We start from the raw sequence: 21,980 nt of genomic DNA on the forward strand, positions 1-21,980 counted from the left end.
TCCTTGTTCTAAGAATTATCACATGTCTGCACTTGGGAAAGCCTGATACACTGCCCTGAGAACCAACACTTAAGAAAATGTATAAGCTCTCAAGGGCATATTGTGCTGCTTCACTATTCTGTAGAATTGCAGTTTAGATTCCTCCTTAGAGCTTTGAGTGCTTCTTGTCACGTACGTTTGGGGTATAAATAAGAGTGTACTCTATTGTTAAGCAGAGTTCCAAGATCCCGCTTTTAGGTGCTTGGGCTGTCCATGATATCATGTAAATAAAATCCTTTGGTCTGAAACAACTCTCTGAGTCGGCCTGATCTATTCTGTCTGCTGCTCCTGAGATTTATCTGCAAAATTTACCCTAGGTATGGATGGGGTTACAGAGTGAGACACTGGTGGGGGGGAGGGTGCAGGGATGAGTATCGGGCTGCACAAGGATCAGAAGAGGATGAGGGCTGAGTTTATCATTGCAGGTCGTTAAGGGGACATACACTCAGTGGTACTTAATTACGTACAGGAGTGGAACCCAGAGTGGCCTTCTGCTGCTGTAGCCCACCCACTTCAAGATTTGACATGCTGTGCATTCTGAGGTGCTCTCCTGCACACCATTGTCGCAATGCATGGTTATTTGAGTTACCATTACCTTCCTGTCAGCTTGAACCAGTCTGGCTATCCCCCTCTGAATTCTCTCAACAACAAGGCACTTTTGCCCACAGAACCACTGTCACTGGACGTTCTTCGTTTTTCGCACAGATCTCTGTAAACTCTAGTGACCGTTGTGTGTGAAAATCCTAGGAAATCAGCCGTTTCTGAGATACTAAACCACCCTGTCTGTCACCAACAATCATTCCACGGTCAACGTCACTTAGATCACATTTCTTCCCCCATTCTGATGCTTGGTCTGAACAACAATTGAACTCCTTGACCATGTCTGCGTACTTTTATCACGCCGCCACATGACTGGCTGATTTGCATTAACTAGCAGCCGTACGTGTGTATCTTAGAAAGTGGCCCCTGAGTGCGGAGTGATGAGGGAAGGGAAGGAGACAGAATGCTGAGGGAGGATGAGCAATTTATCTGGACTCTGAGTGAATGAAGGTTACTAAAAGCAGAGGTGAATAGACAGGAGTTAGTTAGGGAAAAGGCAGTTTTGGTTTGGATGAGCCGTTTCACCGAGACCTTGCTTTTTTGCAGGACCTAACTGGTATGAATATTGAGTGATTGATATCAATCGCCGAGAGCATATTGAAGCGGCAGAGTGTGGGGCCGAGAGCAAGAAATGACCCACTGCCCGGCCGATTTAAGTGGCAGGCCAGAGTGAAAAAGTCGGGGGTGTTGAGGCCTGAGGCGAGGGACGGGCCGGTTCTCAGCTTGCTGCTCCACGAGGTTTACTGGTCTCTGTGCTGAACTGAGGCTGCGGCCTGCAGCTAATGGGATCCTGGATCGGATGTGACAGGCTTCATGGCTGTGGACCTCAGCTCTGAATGTTATTTGCTAACTTTTTATTGTTTGCACGATTTGCCTTTTTTCCCGCTCATTGGGTGGACAGCGGTTTTCTTCTTTAAATGAGCTCCACTGGGTTCCTTTGCTTTGTGACTGCCGGTAAAGAGACGGATCTCAAGATTGCACGTAGCATATATACTTCAGTAATAAAGGTACTTTAAACTTTGAATTTGACATCTTTCCCTTTTAGGGACTGATTGTTCTTCCTCCCAGATCTCTCCTGCCACCAGCTTCACTACTTCTCCCCCACCCCGTCTCCTCTGGCAGAGAACCTTCGGGGGCTGGCACCTCACCGCTTGGTTGCGGGATCCACTATGTATTCACATGAATTTTGTGCACTGAGCATAATGCCACAGCTCAGGAAATCACCACAGCCCCGAACTTCCTTAAAACAGTTCCGCCAAAATTTACACAATCCTGTCACAAAGAAGTAGTTGGAATTTAAATGGCCGAGTTCCAGCCCATTAACATGCAGTGGCTTTTCCTATTCACCCCACTTCTATTTGTGCTATGGAGTTAGGAAGTGGTGTGTTACAGTACCTATGCTATTAACCGCTGTGGTTGCATCTGCAGTCTAGATAGTGGTTAAATATATCTTGGGGGAGGGAACTATCTTCTTCTAATTAGCAGTGACGTTCGGGTACAATACCCCTGTTTTAAAACCCCAATGTGACAGAACTCATCGAGGATTCTCAACAAAACCAACCATACAGCTGGAGTGGTTGCCGCAGGCACTTAGTTCACACACCGTGAATTCAGACACCAGTTGGGCAACTTAAGTGTATGGACAGTGGAGAATTCCAGTTTAAGAAGAGACCTGTTTTGAAGTTGCTTTGATTTTTGTTCTTTCGCTGCTCACAATGGCAGAAATCTCTGGGTTCATGACATCTCGTGATCCCCGTCCCCAGGTATGGATTTTTGTTATTCAGAATGTTACAAATGCATTGAGCTGAGTCTGTCAATGTCGCTTCTGTGTGTGAAACTCAATACCAGGATGTAACACTGTGGGTTCAGTTTGGTTCTGTGTTCTTCTTGTTAGTTTTTGTGTTTTTTTTGCTCGTCCTGCTCATTCTAGTACTGCTTGTGGAATGAGGCTTTAAGCAGGGAGTTTCAGAAGTTCAGGTCCTGTTTTGATCAGCATAGAGTTTTCCAGGTATCCACGTAGGATTCCTCCCTAAGCTGGTGTGGAGGTGTCCATACATCGGGTCAGAGCTGTTGGGAGGGGAGCGTTGCTAATGGGGCATATGAATGGGCAACCTCACCCTTGTGAGTGGACAGGAGGAGTCAGGGTGGGGAAAAGAACAGGAAAGGATTAGTCAATGGAAAATGAAGGGACACTGGGGAAAGGGGATTGGAGAAAGAAGGTAGGAAGTGAAAGGGGTGAGGGAGAGGGGAGAGAGGGTATTAGAAAAAAAGAGAGACTGAAGGGCAGTGGTTGAGAGAGAGAGCAGAGGCAGGAGCTCGTTTTGTGTTTGTGTTTGTCTTTCCCTGTCTGTATCTGATCAGAGCCAGAGAAGGCATGTTTTGTTTATCTGCACATGAATTTGCTAAATCCATGCTGTAACTCTTGGCTTCCAATCACCCTGGTCCTTCTTGGCATGAGGTTGAGATCTTTTCTGCATGCCGGCTGGTGTGAATCAGCCACCCCACATAAGTTCATCCTTAACTGCGGTGGACGTCAACTGTCCTTGTCACTGAGGGACAGCCCGAGAAGTAAAAGGATGTTACTAAACAACAGATTAATTGGCCATTCATTGGACTTGCTATAACTTTATATCTGGATCAGAGATAATGCTCTCCAAATTCTAATGGGATCTAGAAGAAGAAAGGGATTTTTTTCATGTTCTGGTAACACCTTTTAAGACCATGCCTAGTTTTTCCTTTCACTAGTTCTATTTTGAGTACCATTATCATCCTATTTGCAAATTCATCCTGACGCAAATGAAGCATTTCATTTGGACTGTATGCTTCAATGTAGGTGTGACAAATAAAGATGATCTCTTTAATATTTATCTGTAAATTCCTAATCTGCCCCTAATCCCAGATCTCTGGGAGAAAATGGCATTGCGGTCCTGCAGATATTGAAGGTGGCGTGGATCCCTGCGTCTCTTCCACTTGTGCCAAGGCTCACAGGAGGAACGATTTGCACTTAATGTGAGTTAGAAGATGGTCATCAACAGATTGTTTTTTTCAATTTCACCTCCATCTTGCTCCCGGCGGACATTTGGTGATCAGCCATGGCTTTGCCTCGTAATCCCTCCTCTATTCCCAACCTCAGTGGCAACAACGATAATTTGTACTTGCGTTACTTTGCCAAACAACCCATTGTGGTTCATGGTGTCTGACACTGGTTCCCATAAGGAGATTATTAGGCATGATAAACAGTTAAGGAGCTGGTCACTCACAAGTATGCAGGCAGGAAAGGAAGAGGTAACGGTGTGAAGGGCAAGGGGGAGCAGGAAGGTGGCGTTGTACTTCCCTGGCTCCAGCACTGTGTGTGTTCTGTGGAATGCTGGGTGCAGCCACTACATAGATTCCTAAACTCCACAACATTTATTTCTCCACAGTCCTCTTTCACACCAGCTTTCTCCTCCTTCCTGTGAGCCGGATCATGAATGGCACCATACACAGTTTAGTTCTACCTTGCTGTTGAATTGAATTGACTTTATTACTTACATCGTTCACATACGTGAGGAGTAAGGGTCTTCATGTCTCCATCAGAACGTGCAATGTGCAATTTTTAGTAATTTGTAATAAATAGCATTTTACAACAGAAAGGTCAATATGGCATAGAAATACAATTGTATCAGTGTGAGTTCATCAGACTGATGGCCTGGTGGAAGAAGCTGTCCCCGGAGCCTGTGGGTCCTGGCTTTAATGCTGTGGTGCTGTTTCCCGGATGGTGGCAGCCGGAACAGTTTGTGGCTGGGGTGACTCGGATCCCCAAAAGATCCTTCGGGCCCTTTTTACGCACCTGTCTCTGTAAATGTCCTCAATAGTGGGAAGTTCACAGCTACAGACGTCCTGCAATTGACACATAACTATTTGCAATTTATGTGCTTTAGGGTTCAAAATTCAAGGTGAATTTATTATCAAAATATATAGTGTTACCATATTCTACCTTGAGATTCGTTTTCTTTCAGGCATTTACAGGGAAAAAGAAATACAACAGAATTTATTTTTAAAAAACTATACATAAACAGCTGCAAAAGAAGGCAAACTGCAAGTAAAAGATAATACTGAGAACTTGAGTTGTCGAGAGTTCTTGAAAGTGAATTGCAAGGTTGCAAATTAATGTAAACTGATGATATGTTAATGTTAAACAACAGGAAATATGTGACTTGTGATGAAACTATTGACCTGAATGTTCTAAATCTTTATTTATTTTATGAATAAATTATATTTTGTGATAAAATGATTTTTATCCAAGTACTCAGACTGTGAAGTGGCGGGGGGAGCTGGAATTAGGACAATGACACCATGCATTGGCCGGCTCACTGGAAGGAGGAAAAATTAGTGTGAGAGAGGACTGCAGAGGGATAGGAGTGCAGAGAAGTGGAAGGTTCTGTGTTCCTGCAGCTGCCTACAACTACTCGATAAACTGGAGCTGGTGGGTCACTTTCTGATGATTCTGAGGGGAAAAGTTGAACAGCTTGAAGTTGCAGTGAAGACAGGTTCCAGTCTTGCAGGTAGCAAGAATGATGAGGTCCTGTGGGCAAAGAAGGATGGATAACTAGGACTCTACACTCTCCCTACTAGCATCTCATACCAGAATCAGAGGATAGTGTAGACAATAATGTTAAACAGTGGTGGCTAAGTTATCAGAGGAAATTCTAACAGTTTATAAAGCTACAGATTAATCAAGGACACACATCACGGCAGTATGAAGGAATATTCATGTTAGACTCGCTTGGCTACATGTCTCTGAGAACTTAACAAATTGATATAGTGGAGTAAAAAGACGAGTTGTAGTCTTCATGGATTTCAGCCATATCTTTGGAAAAGTTCGACATGGCCAACTAAGTGAACAAAAATATACAGACAGAACAAATATACATACTGTATATTCTAAAAATATATGCAGGACAATCATATACAGTATACAGAAAGATGCCAGCGATATCGTGAAGGATTCCACCCACCTGATTATGGACTGTTTGTCTCATCTTCATCAGGGAAGAGGCTCCTCAGAGCCCACACCAGGACCCACGAGACTCAGCAACCGTTACTTACCCCAAGCCACCGGGCTAATCAATACCTCCACCCATTAACCCATCCACCACCAAGCACATACAATTAGCCTATGTACACAGCCTGCACTCAAACAGTTACTTGTACGTTGTGCTTTATAGACCCATGTTTATATTTATATTTATTGTTTTTCCTTGGTCTTTTTTATTGTGTTCATTATGCTTGTTGTGCTTTTTTATGCTGCATCAGATCCAGAGTAACAATCATTTTGTTCTCTTTTACGCTCGTGTACATTGACTTCTCAAGCTTCTGCTAGTGTCCCACCTCCCCCTCGTACCCCATCTGTTATTTATCTATATACACACATTCTTTCTCTCTCTCTCCTTTTTCTCCCTCTGTCCCTCTCACTATACCCCTTGCCCATCCTCTGGGTTTTCCCCCCCTCCCGCTTTTCTTTCTCCCTTGGCCTCCTGTCCCATGATCCTCCCATATCCCCTTTGCCAATCACCTGTCCAGCTCTTAGCTCCATCCCTCCCCCTCCTGTCTTCTCCTATCATTTCGGATCTCCCCCTCCCCCTCCAACTTTCTTTCTTTCTTTTTAAATCTTTTTATTGAATTAGTACACAAAAGGTAAAACATATAGAAACTAATACACTGTGGCGATATAAATTTACAAGAGATATTAATACATAAAAAAACAGTGCAAACAGTGCAGTTTAGTTATACCACTTACAAATCTCTTACTAGCTCTTCTTTCAGTTAGTCCTGACGAAGGGTTTCAGCCCGAAACGTCGACTGTACCTCTTCCTAGAGATGCTGCCTGGCCTGCTGCGTTCACCAGCAACTTTGATGTGTGTTACTCAAGAATGATCTCATTTTCCCATGAATATATGTCACTGTTTACCTTTTAATGTGTTTTCCCCATTTGGTTAATGGGTACATCTGGGCTAGGACTTGATGGACAATGATATTGTTTGTCCTTAAGAAGGATACCGATTCATTTACACCAACTGGACCTGATAAGGGAGTCAGATCCTTGGCTGTAAAGTCAGCACCTCTATGAATACAGTTGTTCTATTGCACTGTACAGGCATGTAAACCTCAGTATGGGAGCCCAAGACTTTTAGGAGATGGTGGTGACTGAGACCCTAGATTTTCCTGTGACTTCAAATGGTGGAGAATTCGAAAAATGTGGCAGAAGAATCAATGCATCTTGGAATCCACAGAGAGAAAAGTTAAAAACTAAGTAGCTAATTCCAAAGAAAGGTCCTCAGCCAGAAGCCTTGTAGAGGATTGCAAGTTTAGATCTTCTTTTCAATTTTTGAGGACTTCTATCTTCTGCATTCTTTTGGTTGGTGTGATCCAAAACTGTGTCAAACTTCCCTCAACTCCCTCTAATCGTCTAACCAACATGTCACTGAGATTTTGACCTCAGTGCTAATGGCAAACAGGTCTCCTCTTCACCCAGAAGCACAGAATGTTTACAGAAATGATGGAGACTGTTCGGCCCATTGTGAACTTGCCAGCCAGTCCAATCTCTTGCCCTCACCCCATATTTCTGCAAGTTCTTATCTACTCAGCTCCCTTTCAACTGAATGTGTTGCCACACAAGCCCTGGGATTTCCAAGCTCTAGCTATGTCATATACAAGCAATGTCTTTACATCCCATTTGGATTTTTACCATTCGTTTCGTCTTATGTCCTCTGATTGTTGCCCCTTGCACTGATGAAAGCAACCTCATGATTTTAGATATCCCTAGCAGATCCCCTCACAACCTGTTCTGCTCCAAAGAGACCAAGCCATCTTTTCCAGTCTATCCATATAATGGAGTTAATCATCCGTAGTCAATCTACTTTGTACCCTCTCCAAACCCTTCACACCATTGCTAAACTGTGGTGCCTAGAACTTGAAAGGATACTCCAGATGTGGCTGAAACAATGTTTCGTAAATGTTTGTCATGACTTGTGTATTCTTGCTCAGGATCCGTACATTTTTTAAAACAATTTTCTCAATGTACCCTGCTGCCTCCAATGACCAATGCACATAAATCTCCAGTTCACACTGCTCTTGAAGCCCTTCTAGATTTGTGTGCCTCTCCCCTTCCCATCATGACCCAGAGCGATCACTATCCTCCCCACAGTCCAAGTGTTGTTTCACCCGCAAGTTTGGAAATTGTGCCCTGTACGTCCAAGTTATGGATACAACTTTGAAAACTGGTGGTCCTAGCACCACCCCCCGGGGAAATCCACTGTACACCTCCTTCCTGTATGAAAACCAACCCTTCACACTTCTGTTCCCCACCACTGAAACGATGTTTTACCCAGTCTGCCACATCCCCTTTTAATCCATGCCCTTCACTCTTGCTGAGGAGCTGGCTATGTATCACTTCTTGAGTGCCCTTTAAAATCCAGATTTGCTACTTCAATCACATATCTCTCATTGACTCAGGGTCAAAAGGTCTAATACAGAGAATATGCATTTCAGGGTGAAGAGGCTCTTTACACAGAGAGCAGTGGATGCCTGGAATGTGCTCCCAAGGTTGGTGGTAGAATGGATACAACAGAGGCATTTAAGAGGCTCTTAGATAGGCGTATGAATATGCAGAGAATGGACCATCTCCCTCCATTAGGCATCATCAGTTTAATTAGCTTGGTGAATCTATGAACCTGGACTGTTCCTGTGGTGTACTGTCCTATGTTCTTTCACTCTCCCTATTACTGCTTCAAAAACTCTACAGTGTTTGTCAGAGATGGAACGTGTATTCACCCCTATGACAATGCACATTCATCCCTAATTAGTTTCTAGCACTGTGATTATCTAAGACTATAGTAGGATTTAGATCAATGGGAAAGCTGGGCCACGGAATGGCAGATGGATTTTAACATAGACGTGCGAAAACTGATACATTCTGGGAAGCTAAATGGACCGGAGTCACACAGTAAATGATAATGCTCGGGTAGGTGTTACAGAACAGCGAGATCTAGCTCCCTGAAAAGTGGTGACACAGGTAGACAGGGTGGCGAAGAAGGCTTCTGCTACGTTTGTCTTCACTGTCAGCACAAGATTTCGGGAAACCGTGTTACAGCTGAGATTGCAATGTGTGTAGCTGCTCTTGCACAGCTTTAAGAAGGATGTAATTAATTAGTTAACTAAGATACAGCACAGAATAGGACCATCCAGCCCTTTGAGCCATGCCACCCAGCAATCCCCTGACTGAATCCGAGCCTAATCACAGGAAAATTTACAATGAACAATTAACCAGTATGTCTCACGGGGAGAATGTACAAACTCCTTAAAGGCAGCAGCGGCAATTCAACCCGGGTTGCTGGCACTGTAAAGTGTTGAGCTAACTACACAACTACACTGCCCCAGAATTAATTGGAAAGGGTGTAGTAAAGATTCACAAAAACTTTCTCAGGACTGGATAGCTTAAACTATAAGGAGGAACATTGAATTCTCCAATTTCTGGTAATTCTCTCCCCCTCCCTTCCCCTATCCCTACGTCACTCTACCCCCTCCCCCAGCTGCCTATCACCTCCCTCATGGTTCCACCTCCTTCTACTACCCATTGTGCTTTCCCCTATTCCTTCTTCACTTTTCCTGCCTGTCACCTCCCTGCTTCCCCTCCCCCACCCCTTTGTCTTTCCCCTTACTGGTTTTTCACCTGGAACCTACCAGCCTTCTCCTTCCCACCCTCCCCCCACCTTCTTTATAGGGCCTCTGCCCCTTCCCTCTTCAGTCCTGACGAAGGGTTCCGGCCCAAAACGTTGACTGATCGTTTCCACGGATGCTGCCCGACCTGCTGAGTTCCTCCAGCGCGTTGTGCGTGTTGCTTTGACCCCAGCATCTGCAGATTATTTTGTGTTAAAGAGGAACAGGATAGGCTGGGATTGTAAACACAAAATAATCTGCAGCCCTGGGATTGTTTACCCTGCAATTTAGGAGACTAGAGTGGTGCTCTTATGGAAGTATATAACATCACAGGGGGTCCGAATAAAATGAATGATCACGATCTTGTCCCCACAGTAAGAGTTTAAGGCTTTGGTTTAAGGTGAGACGGGAAATACTTACAAGGGACTTGAGGGACTAATTTTTCACACGGAGGGTGCTGGGTTTCAGAAGTGAGATGGTAGAGGTGAGTGCAGTTGCAATGTTTGAAAGATATTTGGACAGGTACATGGATATAGGAAAGGTTTAGAGGGGGATAGGGCCACATAGGACCAGCTCAGCTGGCATGGGTAAACTGGGTTGATCTCTGAATCTAAACTGACTGAGTTTAGCTGGTCTGTGTAGAATCTTGCCTTCTAGCCCAGCACGTACATGCTGACCAATTTGTTGTCAGAACGCCAGTCTTTTCTCATGCTCTCTATTTGCCTCCCTAACTTGCTTTATTAGTTACTCTCTGAACTTTTGGAAAACAGCCTGGTTTTAGCCTTGGATTATAATATTTAAACCTGTCCTTGGTTCAATGTTTTTCAAACAAGACCACATCCTGACTTCCGATTAGAGCAGTGATCAGGACTCTACCCAGCTCTCTTGTGGGCTGTAGTTATATTAGTACTCAAGGCACGGGCCTTAACCAGTAAAGGAGGATATCTGTACCATGTTATTTCCATACCGTACTTTATTGAGGGATGTGCAACAGCTTTTACCATGAATTCTGTTTCTCTGTTACTCCTTGGTGTGTGATTTACCTCTCTGTACTGAATTCCATTGCTCTTTATCGCCTCATTTAAACAGATCATTTGTAAGCCTACCAGCTTTTTCATTATCTCTTCCACCTTTTCCACCTATCACCTCGCAGCTTCTTACCTGGTCACCACTACCTCACCCACCCACTTCTGTGTCAGCTGGCCTCACCTACCAGTTCGTACTATTTCCCCTCCATCACCCTCTTCTACCACCCCCTCCTTTCAGACACCGATGAAGGGTCTTGGCCCAAATTGCCGAGTGTTTATTCCTGCTCATAAATGCTGTCTGACCTGCTGAGTTCCCCCAGCATTTTGTGCATGTGTGTGTTGCTCAAGATTTCCAGCACTTGCAGAATCTATAAATGAGTATCCAATCTAGATTTAAAGTAGTGTCAGATGGTTGGTTATTTACAAATGTTCCTAAGGGGCATTGTCAAATATCTTATTAAAATCCATTCATCTAATCAAATATGCTTCCTCCAATCCATCCAAATGTTACCACCTCAAAGAATTCAATCACATCATTTGGAAATCTGAACTTCACTTAACAAACAAATCCTGAGTCTCCTTGACAAATTTGTATCCTTATATGTGACTTAAGCTGCTTTTCAGGACTTCCAATGAATTGCTCACTACAGATTTTAGATAAACTGCTTTTCAATTGCGTGGCCTAGAAGCTTTGAAGCAATAATGGAGCATTCAACTCAGAGTCTTGCAGCCCTCCGCATCACACTTACGACCAATCGCGTTGATTTATGTGGTAACGGGAGAGACAAACTGGCCCATGTGGTTCTGATATAAGGTTTCGACCCAAAATGCTAGCATTTTCCCTCCACAATTGCTACTTGCACACAGTCATTTGTATTTTTTTTGAGACAAACCATTTGAGCTGTCAGATCCCCCGCCTATTTCATATCTTCAGGATAAATATGAAAACTGGTGAAATAGGATAGAAGTGTAGATGGAAAGCAGGGGCCTTCAGACAACTTAGAAAATGTGTGCAGCTTAGAAGGTCTCTCAGCCCATTCAGTCTGTGTCAGTTTTCAGCCAGGTCACTGCCGAGTACAGATTAAAAGTTAGGGTTTCTCCCTCTCCCTTGCAGTGAGGTGCAGACCCTTGTCACCCTTCAGGCGAAAACAGTGTTTCCATCTCCACCCCTAATCCTTCTGATTATTCTGAATTTACCTCCTCAAGTTTATGACTCAGGGAAATACATTCTTTCAAATCCCCTCATCTAACTCTTCTAATTTTATACTCAGTTAACTCTCCCTTCAGCTTCCTCTGTTACAAAGGAATCTACCCTAACTCATGCTTGTTCTGATAGATCTGGTTTTGAACTGACCTGGGCAACTCTAATGGCTCCCTCTGTATTGCAGCACCATGACTATTATGTGCTAAAATGCGTATCTTCTATTCCAGTTGCACTCTCTGGTATAATTTTATATGACTTAATGTTTTTTCTTGTGAATGATGTGCCTGTCATGCAACTACAAGTAACTGACTGCATTCAGATAGTTGTGCATATGGCAATGAACCCGACTTCAACTTTTCAATTCCCTTGGTGAGATCAGGAGGTTTCACAGGTCTTCATGGTTTACGTGTATCATTTCAGCTGCAGTGCAGGAAGTACCAGGTCCAGCTCTGTGCACAAAAGTACATGATAATCTGCAGTAGTGTTGGTGGTTTGGGGTGTGTGAACAGCAAGATTTCTCCACTCTTTGCCCTAATCACCAACACTGTTGAAGATATATATACTGTATATATAAACATGATTTAGAAATTATTGTACATTTGTGCTACTAAGATACACATTATAACAAATTTGTGAAGTTTGGTTTGGAGAGCCTTTCAATTATGTTTGACAATGAACGGGACAGTTCACCAATGAATCTTAAAATAACCAATCTGATAAAAATCTCATACCTTTCCTGGTGGGTTATTTTTGGTATGGTCATGTATTCTTTGGTTTTACTGTGAAATTTTTTTAATAACATGAGTCACACTTGTCGATTAGCTGTATTGTAACCAACTTTTATTAACAAGTCTGCAAAATTGATCTAACAGTGAATTAATATCTGCCTGAGAATGGTAAAAAGTGGCACCAACAGGCAGGGGTTAGACTGTGTAACTGGATCTGGCAACACCCTTAGGAGACAGTGATCATAATATGATAGAATTCATCCTGTAGTTTGAGAGGCGAGAAGGTAAAATCAGATGTACCAGTATTACAGTGGAGTAAAGGACAGAGGCAGGAAGGGGGAGCTGGTCAAAGTTGATTGGAAGGAACACTAGCAGGGATGATGGCAAGACAGCAATGGCTGGAGTTTCTGGGAGCAATTCAGAAAGTGTAGGATAGATACATCCTAAAGAAGAAGAAATATTCTAAAGGGAGGATGAGGCAACCATGGCTGACAATGGAAGTCAAAGACCGCATAAAAGCGAACGAGCACGTATAACATAGTCAAAACTAGTGGAAAGGTAGAAGATAGGAAAGCTTTTTAAAACCAACAGAAGGCAACTAAAAAGCCATAAGGAGAGAAAAGACGAAATATGAAACCAATAATATAAAAGGATACTAAAGACTTTTTTCAGATATATGGAGAGTAAAAGAGAAACGAGAATGGATATCGAACCACTGGAAATTGACGTTGGTGAGGTAGTAATGAGGGGCAAAGAAATAGCAGACAAACTTAGTAAGTATTTTTTGTCAGTTTTCACTGTGGGAGACACCAACATTGTGCCAGAAATGTGAGAATATCAGGAAACAGAAGTGAGTGCAGTTGCTATTACTAAAGAAGAAGGTACTTGGGAAGCTGAAAGGTCTGAAGGTAGATAAGTCACCTGGACCAGGTGGACCACACCCCAGTGTTCTGAAAGAGGTAGCTGAAGAGGTTGTGGAGGCATTAATAATGATCTTTTATGAATTGCTAGATTTTGGAATGGTCTGGATAACTGATAATTTACACATATCACTCCACTCTTTAAGAAGGGCAGGAGGCAAAAGAAAGGAAATTATAGGCCAGTTAGCCTGACTTCAGTGGTTGGGAAGATATTGGATGGAATCCATTATTAAGGATGATGTTTCAGGGTACTTGCAGGCACATGATAAAATAGGCCAAACTCACCATGGTTTCTTTAAGGGGAAAACTTGCCCGACAATTCTGCTGGGATTCTTTAAGGAAATGGAAATAACAGGCAGGATAGACAAAGGAGAAGTAGAAAATGTTGTTTACTGAGATTTTCAGAAGACCTTGCCCTTGACACGGTGCTTCACAAGAAGCTGCTAAACAAAATAAGAGCCCATGGTATTACAGGAAAGTTACTCTCTCTCCCTCTCACACACACACTCTCTGTCATTCTCTTTGTCTCTATTTCTCTCACGTTGGTCATACACACAGTGGCTACTTTATTAGGTACAGAAAGCTGCAATACTAAACACCACTAGAATAAAAAGTCCTGAAGTTCCTAACAATTGCAAAATGAGTGTCCTTGGCTATGCCCGTACCTCAGGTGTTACCAGTTTGATCGGAGAAAAAAATAAATAATAATAATAAATAAGCAATAAATTTCAAGAGCATGAGATGAAGAAAGCTTGAAAGTGAGTCCATTGCAACACTTTAAAAAATGCTGTCCAGTGTTTTTGGTGCCAGACGGGGTGATCTGAGTACTGCTGATCTTCTGGGATTTCCGCGCACAACTAGAGTTTACAGAGAATGGTGCAAAAAAAAAAATCCAGTGAGTGGTAGTTCTGTGGGGAAAATGCTTTGTTAATGAGAGAGTTCATAGGAGAATAGCTGGACCTGTTCAAATTGACAGGAAGGCAGCAGTAGCTCAGATGACCATGCATTACAACAGTGGTGTGCAGAAGAGCTTCTCTGAATGCACAATGCGTCGAATATTGAAGTGAATGGGCTACAGCAGCAGAAGACCACAAACGTACAGAGACAAACCCAGCGACCACTTCATTAGGTGCAGGAATGACCTAATAAAGTAGCCACTGGGTGTATACAACCTTCTTTCTGGGCAGTCCTTCAGGGTTCAAAGTGGCTTGCTTCCTCTGCAGTTCAGCATGTTCTAGGGTGATTGATGTGGGATCAGCACACTCCGAGGAACACGATGTTGCTGATGTTGTGAGTGGGCAGGCAGACTGTGAGGTGGTAACACACACAAAATGCTGGAGGAGCTCAGCAGGTCAGCATCTGTTCTGAGTGCTCCTGATGCAGGTTTCCATCTTGAATGCTTCTCCTCCACCCTAAGCAGTCAAACTCCAGGGATTCCCAGGAGTTAGAGGAGCAGCTGCATTTCTTTAAAGGAAGCTTTGAGTATATCCTTGAGTCCCTGCCATTGGTGATTGGTTCATTATTGTCACGTTGACTGTTTGTTCCTCTCCATAGGTGCTGCATGACTTGCTGAGTTTTGTGTGTATTACGGGCATCTGCAGAATCTCTTGTGACTCTGAATCTCTACGCTGCCTTTGCCTATTGACTTGTGTGGCCATTTTCAGGGAGCTGTGGACGTGGACTGTAAGATCCCTCTCTACATCAGCACTGTTAGGGATCCCTTCATTAACTGTGCACTCTCCCTTTACATTATATCCCTCCCCCAAAGTGCAGCACCTCACACTTGCCTGGATTAAATTACACTTGCTATTTCCCCGCCTACAGTTGCAACTGATTGTCACCCCGCCCTAACACTTGGCTACCCACAATACCAGCAATCTTTGCGCCATCTGCATAATCATGAACCTACCCACCCACATTTTCATCCAACTCATTTATTATATCACAAACAACAGAAGTTCCAGTACAGATCCCTGCGGAACATTATTAGTCATGTACCTCTAGCTAGAATTAGACCCACTGACCACTTCCCTTTGTTTGCTGTGGGCAAGCAAATTCTGCATTCAAACAGCCAGGTCACCGTGAATCCCACTCATCTTAATTTTGGAACGCAGAACACTACGGCACAGTACAGCCCTTCAGCCCACGATGTCTTGCCAACTTTATAACCTACTCTAAGATCAATCTAACCCTTCCCTCCGTACAGTCCTCCATGTGCCTATCCAAGAGTTTCTTAAATATCCCTAAAGTACCTGCATCTAGTACCACCCCAGGCAGGGCATTCTATGCACCCACCACTCTCTGTGTACAAAAACTTACTTTTGAATCCCCTATACTTTCCTCCAATCCCCTTAAAATTATTAACAATTTCTACCCTGGGAAAAATTTCTGGTTATCCAATCGACCTATGACACTATCAAGTCATTGCTCACCCTCTTTCGCTCCAAAGAGAAATGTCCTAGCTTCCTCAAACTTTCCTCATAAGGCATGCTCTCTCCTGGGTGGTTCTATTCCATGAGTATATCTAAAGGATGAACGAGTCTTTTTCAGGGCAGTTTTCAAATAGGAAATGCCACTCACCAACTAAAATCTCCCTTAGACTGTAACAGAGTAAGCAACTGCTCACGTTTCTGTCAGCTTCTGTCAGTCATGTGGGACAGGCCAGGATGTGGTATGGATCATGTTTGGGATAAAGTAGCTGCTCTATCTCGACCCACAATACTTATAACAAAGTAGTTAGCCCTCATTCAGATTAGTGAATTGGTAAAGTTGCAGCGGGCAAGGCTTTATTGCTAAGCTAACTGTGACGTAGTTTGGGTTCCTGTGCCATTCGCTTGGGTTGTATGAAATCTCACAAATTAGTCATGCAACAGGATGTGTGTTTCTCAAAGTTCAATATCAGACTGGAATTGAACTGTGTGTGAATGTGGTTTTCACGTTGCCTAAGGCAGAGACAGAAACAGTTTCTTCAACGGACCTTGCATCATTCAACTGTCATGGCAACTGGGCTTTGTTTCCTCAGTTGTTATGGCAGATAAGGTTGGTCAAGGGAAAGAAAAGTGGAATCCTTTCCAAAAATTCAATCACTGACATCACAAAAACAGGGTTTAAGTTGATAAGCTTATACATGACCTTATTAGGTGCCTCCTGTACCCAATAAAGTGGCCACTGAGTGTACGTTTGTAGCCCATCCACTTCATGGTTTTACATGTTGTGAGTTCAGAGATACTTTTCTGCATACCACTGTTGTAACGTATGGTTTTATGAGCTACTGTCACTTTCTTATCAGATTGAAGCAGTCTGGCCATTCTCCTCTGCCCTCTCTCATTCACAAAGTGATTTGCCCACAGAACTGCCGCCCACATGACGTTTTTTTTTTGTTTTTTGTACCAATCTCTGTATGCTCTAGAGACTATTGTATGTGAAAAGCACTGGAGATCAGAGTTTCTGAGATACTCAAACCTCCCCGTCTGGCACCCGCAATCATTCCGTGGTCAGAGTAGTTTAGATCACATTTCTTCCGCATGCTGATGCTTGGTCTGTACATCAACCGAACCACTTGACCATGTCTGCATGCTGTTGTGCATTGTCACACGATTGGCTGATTAGATATCTGCACTAACAAGCAGGTGTGCAGGTGTACCTAATAAAGTGGCCACCAAGTGCACAAACTTCCTTCTCACACTCTTCGTCTTGCGTTTCCTTCCAGTTTTGTGTGCTGACCTAATGTTCACCCGATCTACACTAATTGCTTCAACTATTCCCTGCGGTGATAAAATGCACACTAACTGCTACCTGGGTTCTGAATTCTCAACTGGTTTTACTTGTGAGTGTCCTCTCAATCATTTCAAGAGAGCTAGAATATGAAAGCGAGGACATACTGGCGAGACTTTGCAAATATTTGGTCATATTGCATTTGGAATATTGTGTGCAACTTTGGGCTTTGCATCTAAGGAAAAATGTGCTGGCCCTGGAGACAATTTTGAGGAGGTTCACAAGATTGATTCCAGGAATGAAACACTTGACGCATGAGGAACATCTGATGTCTCTGGGCCTGTACTCAGGAGAACCAGGTGCGATCTCATTGAAGCCTTCTCCCTCCACCAAGCTCTTTGCCTTCCATTATCTGAGGCACGGATATAAGCTGGCAATCCCCTACCTACTTGTGACCACAAGGTGTGGACATCCCTAGTCACAGGGGGTGAGCGTGAGGTTGGACAGACGGTCTATTTGCCACCAAAGGTCTTTGCCATTCACACAATAGTTGCTGCAATGAACAGGGCTGCAGCTCGGCAAAGCCTTAACGTCTGTTAGTTGAGCCTGCCTGATCTCTCCTGCAGTTATAAAACCACTGTCGAGCACCGTGGCGCCAGAACTGCTATTTTGAGGATTCAAAAGAAGAAGAGGAAGAAGAAAAGCATTTGTAAATGAAACACTGCACTGCAGAGAAAGCACTCCTTTACATAGGGTTAGCATTTCATTCACGGCGCAGGAACGTGGCAGTTTCTGGTTTGGTGAGCTTTCGAAAGGGAAGTGCCTGCCTTTGAGACTGAGAAAAGTTGTTCAACTTTGCTGGATTGTATCTGCTGTGGTGGAATAGCTGAGTTCACTTGGACAATAAAATTGTGCCCAAGATTCAGAAACTAACAATTCAGGAACTAATAAAACCCAGTTTAACTTATGCAGGCAACTGCAAGGGGACTCCGTGTGCCTGTAGCTGATCTTGTTCTAAATGGGACCCAAAAACAATGTGAAACTATCACTCTTGAGGTGAGTCGGAGAATCCTTTTCCCCCATGGGCACAGTAGTTGCTGCTTTCACTTCTGAATCAGACTCTGTAGAGACTAAAGGTCTTAGGCTGTAGTCTCTAGAGGCCAGTCCTCTGATGAATCATCTTGGCCCAAAACGTCGACTCTTTATTCCTCTTCATAGATGCTGCCTGACCTGCTGAGTTCCTTCAGCATTTTGTGTGTGTTATTCTAAAGCCGTAAGGACCAAGATCAGTCACTACAGTGGCTCAACTTCTCATCTCCAGGACAAGAGGGAATGTTGCGTTGTTGGAGACACTTCCCCTCAGATGAGTCCACAAACCGAATTCTCGTCTCGCCAAGGTCTCCTGACATTCTGGCTGGTTTGCTCCTTCTTCAGCGTCACTGAACTCTGATTGGCTATCACTCAGGCCTTGCTGTGTGCCACTCGTTTCTTTCACTTTACTTTGGAAAGTGCCCTGGGCTGCGATTTTAAAGAAACCGTCTAAATGCCAATAATTCCTTCTTGTCCAAAGTTCTCCACATGCTGTTGGGCACTCTCTGAGAGCCTCCACTCTCTTTGTAACTAATTTCAGATACAAAGTGAGGTGACAAAGAGATTCAGATATGCCACTTTGACGATCAAAATATGAAGGAACCTTCATGAACTCCCACAGCCCCTGATGACCCTGTGATTTTGGTCTCTGAGGTCAACGTGAGAGCATCCTTCAGGAGGGTGAACCCATAGAAAGCACTTGGTTCAGATGGGGGTTCAGGCCAAGTACTGTTTGTACTGATCAACTGACTGGAGTGTTCACTGATAATTTTAACCTCTCGCTTTGGCAGTCTGAGTTACCCACCTGCTTCAAGCAGGCCTCGACTATACCGGTGCCAAAGAAGAGCGAGGTAACCTGCCTCAGTGACTATTGACCGTATCATTTACATCCACTGTGATGAAGTGATGAAACATATCAACTCCTGCGACTTGGATCTGCTCCAATTTGCCTGCCGGCACAACAAGCCCACAGCAGATGCCATTTCATTAGCTCTTCACTTAACCCTGGAACATCTAGCCAGCAAAGATGCTCTTTATCGACTACAGCTCAGCATTCAATACCGTCATCCTGTCAAAACTAAAATAAGCTTCAAGACCTTGGCCTCCATACCTCCTTGTGCAACTGGAGCCTTGATTTCCTCATTTGCAGATCCCAGTCAGTTCAGATTGCCAAAGAACATCTTCTCCACAATTTCCATCAGCACAGTGCACCACAAGGCTGTGTGCTTAGTCCCCTGCTCTACTCACATTACACATATGACAGTGTGGCTAAGAACAGCTCCGATGCCATATTTAAGTTTGCTGATGTCATTACTGATGTTGGCCAAATCAAAGATGGTGATGAATCAGCATATAGGAGAGAGAATGAAAATCTGCCTGAGTGGTGCCACAACAGCCACCTCTCACTCAATGTCAGCAAGACCAAGGAGCTGGTTATTGACTTCAGGAGGAGGAAACTGAAGGTCCATGAGCCGGTCCTCATTGAAGGATTGGGGTGGAGAGGGACAACTACTTTAAATTCCTTGGTGTTATCATTTCTGAAGACCTGTCCTGGGCCCAGCATGTAAGTGCAATTATGAAGAAAGCACGGCAACATCTCTACTTCCTTAGAAATTTGCAAAGATTTGGCATGAAATCTAATACTTCGAGAAACTTTGATAGAAGTGTGGTGGAGAGTATATTGACTGGCTGCATCACAGCCTGGTATGGAAACACCAATGCCCTTGAAGGGAAAATCCTTCAAAAATTAGTGGATACGGCCCAGTCCATCACAGGTAAAGCTCTCCCCACTACTGAGCACACCTACATGGAGCACTGTCACAATCCATCATCAGGGACACCTACCACCCAAGTTATGTTCTCTTCTCACTGCTGCCATCAGGAAGAAGGTACAGGAGCCTCAGAACTCACACTACCAGGTTCAGGAACAGTTATTACCTCTCAACCATCAGGCTCTTGAATCAGTGGGGATATTTCATTCAACCTCATTTACCCCATCACTAAACTGTTCCCACAACTTACAGACTCACTTTCAAGGACTCTTCATCTCATGTTTTCGATATGTATTCCTTATTTATTTATTATTATATTTTATTTTTTTCGCAGCTCAAGCTTGTAAAATCTGAGGTACATGCATAGCCAAGCACACTCATTTCTCAATTGCTAGGAACTTTTGGAATACTTTAGTGGCATTTAATATTGTGGCTTTCTGGAGATTTACATAAATATTGCTGTGTAGGCTTAATTGTTTAATGCTATTGTGTAGTGGCTTTGGGATGTTACCAGTTGTCGCCGTCGTGGCTATCCCTCGAGGTCGAGGATGATGGTCTTCATTCTGAAGAAGTGGCCCACAGAACGAAGACGCCTGTGCGCGTATGTGTTTAACGTGTACTTGATGTTACACTCCAAGAAGCACACGATACTTCACAAATCAACCAACTGATTCCAATGGCATGGAAACCACGATGATTGGAGCTGATGGATTTGTTGCAGCCTTCATCCGCCTTCACAGCCGTTGAGTTCGAAGTAACTTCGTCCACCTCTTCCACTGTTGAGGTCTTGGTTGGATTGTTCTTTGTCAGGGACCTCACCCTCGACCTTACCGCCATGGGTGACCCTACCAGGAGCGTAGCTCCAGACGGCATTGCTCTCGGGATCTCAGGACCACACAAGCTTCTCCACGCGACAAGGTGACAATCCACGGAGAAGAGCAGTTGTAGATATTATTATTGGGACAGTATACAATATATATCCTGTTCATATTCCATAGTCTTTCAACTTCGCTTTTAATTCAGCATTTTTCTTTTTTTTCACATTGCTTTCTGCATGTTATGTGTGTTTGGAATAGCTATATCGATTAAGTAAGTTGTTCTTGCTTGTTTATCCTGTAATATTATATCTGGTTGGTTATTATGGATTGTTCTATCTGTAATAATGGATCAGTCATGGTATAATTTGTGGGACTCTGACTATGAGTTTTGTACTTTAAAGCAAGAATTTGGTGAATGATGTTTGCCACTTGATTGTGCCTGTGTAAGTAATCAGATTGCGTTAAACTGCTACAGGATCCTGTAATGTGTTGGATTGTCTCTGGTTTCTCTCGGCATTTTCTACATTTATCATCCTGAATTTGTTGGTCTTTTATTATGTATTTTTGGTAATTTTTTGTGTTAACCACCTGATCCTCTGTTGCCACAAGGAACCCCTCTGTTTCTGCTAAGAGGTCTCCAACTCTGAGCCAGGTGTTCAATGCTTCCTTGTCGACATCTAGTCTGTTCAGATTGTGGTGATGTCTTCCATGGAGGGTCGTGCTCTTCCATTCATTAACTTTTTCTTCTATAGTGATAAGGTCTTCATTTTTCTGGGTTGCGCTTTCATATAAGTTTAAAGCTGTGTAACTCTTATCGTGGGCAGGTGGCCAAGTGGTTAAGGCATTGGACTGGTGACCTGAAGGTCGTGAGTTCGAGCCCCAGCTGAGGCAACGTGTTGTGTCCTTGAGCAAGGCACTTAATCACACATTGCTCTGCGACGACACTGGTGCCAAGCTGTATGGGTCCTAATGCCCTTCCCTTGGACAACATTGGTGTCGTGGAGAGGGGAGACTTGCAGCATGGGCAACTGCTGGTCTTCCATAAAACCTTGCCCAGGCCTGTGCCCTGGAGAGTGAAGACTTTCCAGGCACAGATCCATGGTCTCGCAAGACAAACGGATGCCTTTAACTCTTATCAGAATTGCATATGTTTGCATAAAGTTATTGGTATTATTATTATTTTCTCTCTTTTGTGTTTGCACAGTTTGGTTCTTTTGCGCATTACTTGTTTGTCCGTCCTATTGGATGTGGCCTTTCATTGATTCTATTATGGTTTTTAACATTTACGGAGTATGCCTGCAAGAAAACAAATTTCAGGGTTGTTAATGGTGACTTAAATGTACTTTGATAATAAATTTAATCTGAAGTTTG

General features: G+C 43.6%; 1 protein-coding gene across 3 annotated transcripts in view; it reads left to right on the plus strand.

Moving 5' to 3' along the window:
• The first annotated feature begins 2,015 nt into the window (after positions 1 to 2,015).
• The window catches only part of cass4 (Cas scaffold protein family member 4), a 150,388-nt gene continuing 130,423 nt past the window's right edge, over positions 2,016 to 21,980 (plus strand). For all 3 annotated transcript variants that reach the window (XM_063041616.1, XM_063041613.1, XM_063041614.1), the window contains exon 1: positions 2,016 to 2,402. In XM_063041616.1, coding sequence (XP_062897686.1) covers positions 2,355 to 2,402 — 48 coding nt within the window. In that variant the 5' untranslated portion in view covers positions 2,016 to 2,354. The remainder of the gene's footprint in view (positions 2,403 to 21,980) is intronic.

Source organism: Mobula hypostoma, chromosome 2 (genome assembly GCF_963921235.1).
Source record: "Mobula hypostoma chromosome 2, sMobHyp1.1, whole genome shotgun sequence".
NCBI classification, from domain to species: domain Eukaryota; kingdom Metazoa; phylum Chordata; class Chondrichthyes; order Myliobatiformes; family Myliobatidae; genus Mobula; species Mobula hypostoma.